Raw genomic sequence first — 6376 nt, forward strand, 5'->3', positions numbered from 1 at the left:
GAAGGCAGACGCCTAACGACTGAGCCACCCAGGCGCCCCTGGACAACATATTCTTAAGAATGACTTTCATTGGGCGCCTGGGTGGCTCAGTCGTTAGGCGTCTGCCTTCGGCTCAGGTCATGATCCCAGGGTCCTGGGATCGAGTCCCACATCGGGCTCCCTGCTCGGCTGCAAGCCTGCTTCTCCCTCTCCCATTCCCCCTGCTTGTATTACTGCTCTCGCTATCTCTCTCTCTGTCAAATAAATAAATAAAATATGTATACATATAAAAGAATATGTTGTCCAACAAATAAAATGCTCTCAGGATTTGTTACTTGTCTGTGATTTACACTAATTCGCCTGTGTTATCATCCAATACCCTAGAATGGCATTTGCTTTGCAGCCTGTACCCAGGATGCTTGTTCCAGGGTCAAGAAGTAATAAAGAAAATAAATCTTTAAACAGCCATTTTAACTCCTGATCACACATGACCTCCAGTGCATCTGTGTTACTAAGGCAATGGCCTTCTGTACACCTTTTAGCAGAATCCAGTCCTTGTCTGTGAACAAGTTCTGTTAACTTTCGCAGCACAAGTCGTTTCTGAGAACCCCGCTTTTCTCTCTCTTTGACCTGCAGCTGCATTATGTGGTCAATCCCTGGAAGGGGCAGAAAAGCGAAGAGCGGGGCGCCTGGGTGGCTCAGTCGGTTGAGCGACTGTCTTCAGCTCAGGTCATGATCCCAGGGTCCTGGGATCGAGTCCCGCATCGGGCTCCCTGCTCTGCGGGAAGCCTGCTTCTCCCTCTTCCACTCCCCCTGCTTGTGTTCCCTCTCTCGCTGTGTCTCTCTCTGTCAAATAAATAAATAAAATCTTTGAAAGAAAAAGAAAAGCGAAGAGCTTCGCGTACCCTTCTACCGATTCATCTTGCAGCCCGGCAAAAAACTGACAGAATTCAAATGGAAACGTCTGAGCTCTACTTGGCCAAACAGCGCTGCCCACGTACTTCACCAGGTTCGCTCCAGCTGCAATTCGTGGAACACGATTCCAAGGACGTCTTTCCAGTCAACCTGCGGATGACCTCCTCTCCGGATACGACGTGGCCCAGCTCATCAGTCCACCCTGCGGGACCTGACGTCCAGCTCGGGTGGGAGAAGTGAAGGGCCCGGAGCCCCAGGTGTAAGCAGTAAGCCAAACCGCGCCCTGGGGGCTCTTGAGCCCGTCGGGAGGCAGAGCCCGCTCAGCAGCAGGCCCGTGGGCAAGCGGCCGCCCGCTGCTGCCAGGAGTCCACCAGCTGCCGCGTCTGGTCCCGGGCCGTGTTGCCCAGCACCAGGAGGCAGCCCAGGTCTGCCAGCCGTGAAGAGCGGCTGCTCATTAGCCGCCCCCCGGGTTTTCAGCCCCTGATGACGCCGGGCGCGCGGCTCACATCTCGCGCTCCTCGGTTTGCAGCTCGGGTCCCGGGAGCACCGTGGCGCCTCCCAGCAGTGCGATCGCTCTGTGGCAGGCTCCGCTGCACGGGAAACAGGCCGAGCGGCGCCGGCAGGTGCCCCCCGAAGTGAGATGGCCGTGGTGGTGAAGCCCGAGGAGTCGCCTTCCCTGCCACCGTGGAAGAGCTCTATCTTCATTCCCTTCTCAGGGAGGAACTCCTTGAACTCTCGAGTTTTCCGCGCCGCCAGCAACCGTGAGCGCCCGAGGGGCATCACGCAGCCCCAAGGGCAGGACTTCTGATGGGCCTGGGGTGCCGAACCACCGGGCTGCCCGGAAAAAGCGGGGACGTGAGCGCCGCCGTCTTGGTCGGAAAGAGAATTTTGAATGGGATTATCTGGTGGAATGTTTAGATGTCTGAACAGCCATTCCTAACTCAAATATCCTGCTGTTATAAATTTAAACATACTGCATAATTAAGAAAGTAAGAAATATTTGTCTTGGTCAAGGTCAGAGAGCTTGTAAATGCCAAAGTAAAAAAAAAAAAAAACAAGAAAAACAAAAACCACACATGCACACAACAACGCCATGCCATTGTCACTCAGAAATTGTTTGCACCCATAGGACATAGTGTGATATTAAAAATCAAGTTCAGTAAAAATGGAATATTTCTCCATTACAACTACAAACTTAGTGATCCTAGAATGGGTTAAAGAAAGAGAAATTGAACTGTGTCAGTATTTACACACTTCGAGATGATTAATTTCAGGTAGTACATTTAGGTAAATGGAAATTTTTCTCCCCCCAAAAATTGAATATAAGAGTTTGTGTGCCTGAATTTGAGTGATTTATTTTTTCTAGCAACCATTCACGATACTGGCATTTATTAAATAGTCACAGTATATGATATCTTTGAAATTCTTTTGTTTCTTTTAAAATTCCAAAGTCCCTGCTATAACTGAAAAGCAATGGGGGGGGTTATTTGCTATTATAATATGATCTAATATTCTAATTCAGAGTCAGAATTTTTAAAATTTTCTTAGTGGGCTTCTACTAAATAGAGGGATAAAATGAGAACCTTATAAGGAATTACTTCAACTGGTGGGGAGATGGGAAAATGGATTTTCAGAAACAAGGATTAAACATGTTTGGGGAATGTTGAAGAAGCTTTGTTGGACCTACCATTTTGTGTGTACAGATAAAAGTTAAATTCAGTTTACTGCAAAAATGTAGCAGACAAATATCAGTGAGGCCTTTTGCTCTAAGGAGTGACTTCTGGGCTCAGCCGCCACACTAATGGATTACGACTTGCCCCTTGAGGGAAGTGTTCACTTCAGGACAACCTTTGATTAACCTGCTCAGGTCAAAAATATCAAAAGAATAAACAGCAGCAGAGAAAATCAAATGTTCCTGTGGGAAAATACGGGAGCAAAGATCAAATTGACAGGGCTTTAGATTCTCAGATTCATCAGGCTTATGAAAGTTGAGAGTTACGAACTTTTTTAAAGTTGTGTTGCTGCAAGCGGTAGGGAGCATTTTCAGAGAAAAAGTTGAGACTTCTCCCACTTTCGTTTGCCCCTCGGGTCCACGGTGAGCACATCAATTCTCCATAATCCACGACTGGGTAATACGATGTCTCTTATCAATTTGTAAAGCCCCGACATGTTTTATTAATATGTTTCTAACTCTTCAGCCAAGATATTAATAAAAAATGAGAAAATCAGACATGGCGGTGATCTCTGCTGCACCCTGCTTGATGAACCAATACAGTGTGCTATAAATGTTCTCCTAGACCACATTTTAAAGCTTCTTCGCTAAACCTCATTTCTGGGACAACTTGGGCATTCCTTAAAATCTTAAGCCCCCGCCCCAGGGGTTATATTGAATTATGTGTGCTTTGTTCTCTTCATTTTCAAAATGTGCTCATTATAACTCAGAAATGAAAATGATGGATGAAAACACCAGCTAGTTGACTTAATAGTGTTGACATGCTACTCTATGTTTTAGACACCCTCGGTAAACAAAGATAAAAGTAGATTTAATAAAAATCACATGCTCCCATTTTAGAAAAGTTGCATTACAAGATAAATTAAGAGTAATTGGGGAACATTACCTGTTCTTAATCCTAATGTAAGCATTTATTATGGTAATATGCATTAATTTCAAATTACTTTGATTGATCATTATGTGACAGGTTAACTATTTGATGTAAAGAAATATTTACAGCTCAAAAACATTCATATATACTCTAGAAAAATCATCTATAAACTGGAAAATCCAGTGATATAAAAATACATTAAGGGGCGCCTGTGTGGCTTAGTCGGTTAAGCGTCTGTCCTTGGCTCAGGTCATGATCCCAGAGTCCTGGGATCAAGCCCCACATCAGGCTCCCTGCTCAGTGGGGAGCCCGCTTCTCCCTCTCCCTCTGCTGCTCCCTCTATTTGTGCTCTCTCATGCTCTCTCTGTCAACTAAATAAAAATAAAATCTTTAAAAAAAAAACATCAATGCATTGGTTCTTCCACTAGAGAGAGATTATAAAATACAATTAATTATGATATCACAACTACCTCATGAACATAAACTATGTAAATAAGTTCACTTATATTTTTTGATATATTTCATGTATCTAGATTTGCATCTATGATGTAACACATTCCGTTTAGAGGTCATATATATTTTTTTCACATTGGATGGCAAGAACATTTTAGTTAGCTTATTTTGCAATTTGTTGTTTGAACATAATGCATGGTTTTAGTTACTACTAGTCTCTTAGGAGAAAACTCTAAAAGCCACCATTTAATCCTAACCAAGCCACAATTCCATCCTAACCAAATCAATTTATCAATGAATTACACTATTGTATAAATTATTTTTCCTGTATAAAATTAAAAACAATGTTTCTGAAATCATCAAACATTCCCTTCAGTCTTATAATGATAAAATCGTATTTTTAAGTTATATTTATCTTGCCTATCCAATTGCTTGTTTGTTGATTTTTCTTTCTTGACAGACAAGGTTGTTTGGGCTCTTATCTATGTGCCAAGCCCCCAAGCTGTCTCTATGTCGCGTCCTGACTTTATGGGTGGCTGAAGGTTTTCAGATTATAAGAGAATAAACATGCAAGCATCTCAGATTTAAGATAGTTGTCTTTTACCTGTCACCAAAGTTTTGACTTGAAAAGAAACTCTAATAAATGTATTATTTATTGTTTTCATCCATAAACTCATTGGCTTGATCATCTTTCTAAGATTCTAGTAGTTTTTACTCCATTTATTGACTTTGCTATTATCTTGAAAGAACCAATCTACTATTTTGAAAACCTCAGGCTTATGGCTAGACCATGCTACCCGATGATGAATCTTTCAAAAACTTCCTGCCCAATCATTTCTTGTATTTTTTTTTCACTTTTTCTTTTTCTTCCAACTGCAGAATGACAATAGTGAAATGAGGTATAGTTCAACATAATGCTAACCTTCTTCTAACATCTTCTCCCACCTGATGCAAGGCAGTCTTGTTTATGTAATCAGAACTTTCACAGCTAGAGCTATCAATAAAATATCAGCCATCCAACACGCAACCATATCCTTCCCTGAGTCTAATTTTCTTCAGTAGAAACTGACTTCAGACATACATTAGATGCTCCTTACCTACTTGTTCGATTCCCAAACTAAAAAAAATAATAAATAAATAATGGTGTTATTATTTGATGTTAGCCTTATGCAACTGAAAAGCAAATAATATTATCTCACAGCAAATCAGATTCCAAAAAAAAAGCCCACATCTTATATCTGAAAAATAAAATATAATTTTTGTATAGGCATATCACGTATACACCAAAACATGTAGAAACATCACCAGCTGCCCACCTATCTTTGTTTTTTAATTTTATTTCATTATGTTATGTTAATCACCATACATTACAGCACTAGTTTTTGATGTAGTGTTTTATGATGCATTGTTTGCTTATAACACGTACCTCTGAAACAAATAATACGTTATACACCCACCTATCTTTTATGATAGTTTGTGTCAATGCCAGTAACATTAAGTCTATGCTAGTGTGTGAGATCAGAAGAGAAAAAGAAGTAAAACTATATATCCAGTTCAGCCAGACTTTGAAACTGAGATGATAGGCTGATATTTTTCATTTAGCGCTGTCAGTTTTAAAGACCCAGTGCACTGGGAATTCATATGGGAACTATTACTTGCTGGAGTTTTTGTATGGACGCTAATGAAATCATTACAAGGCACCTGCACGAGGGGCTCAGCCTAATTAACTTTATTTCCATGCAAACCTTTCAACATTGTCATGCCAGGATAATAAGAAATTATTTTTTTTTCCAGCTGTAGATGGTGGTGGTTAGCAAAACACAGCTGCTCAATGAAGTTTGCAAGTGCATTCCCTCTAAGAGGAAGCAAACAGATTTAAAAAACAACAACAACAATAATAAAAAGACTTGGAATATCAAAAGCTTTCATTTTCTCTTAGATCCTTTAGTTTCCTCAAGACCATTCATTCACAAAATGCAAAAAGTGGGGGGTGCCTGGGTGGCTCAGTCAGGCGTCATACTCTTCATTTTGGCTCTGGTCATGATCTCAGGGTTATGGGATTGAGCCCCATGTCGGGCTCTGTGCTGAGCATGGACCTGCTTGAGATTCTCTCTCCCTCTCCCTCTGCCCCTCCTCCCCTCTAAGAAAACAAAAGCAAAAAGTGGGGGTAACACACACAAACCTGCCACACTAGAGCTAGTTACAAAGTAAATAGTCAAAAAATGTCAGATTCCTCCCTTCCCATAACCTGGATTTCCTGATCCTCTTCTACACGTGTCAGTAATCATGACGGAACCCTTGAAGGAAGCATGGAAGCTCCTTCCAAAGACACAAATGATGGTGTCATTTCATTCAGACCTCTTTGGTTTCCACTGAATATTCTAGTTTGCTGACAAACCATATGGCATTGATCTAATGTGTAATTA

General features: G+C 41.5%; 1 protein-coding gene across 1 annotated transcript in view; it reads right to left on the reverse strand.

The window, feature by feature from the left end:
* The window catches only part of LOC145716651 (tyrosine--tRNA ligase, mitochondrial-like), a 3360-nt gene extending 1686 nt beyond the window's left edge, over positions 1-1674 (reverse strand). Inside the window, 5 exon segments of the mRNA XM_081800875.1 lie at positions 264-336; positions 338-661; positions 876-1019; positions 1021-1186; positions 1305-1674. Of these exon segments, the coding sequence (XP_081657001.1) occupies positions 264-336; positions 338-661; positions 876-1019; positions 1021-1186; positions 1305-1674 (1077 nt within the window).
* Positions 1675-6376: the final 4702 nt, after the last annotated feature.

Source organism: Leptonychotes weddellii, chromosome 12 (assembly GCF_054177405.1).
Source record: "Leptonychotes weddellii isolate Sample4059 chromosome 12, ASM5417740v2, whole genome shotgun sequence".
In the NCBI taxonomy this organism is placed as follows: Eukaryota; Metazoa; Chordata; class Mammalia; order Carnivora; family Phocidae; genus Leptonychotes; species Leptonychotes weddellii.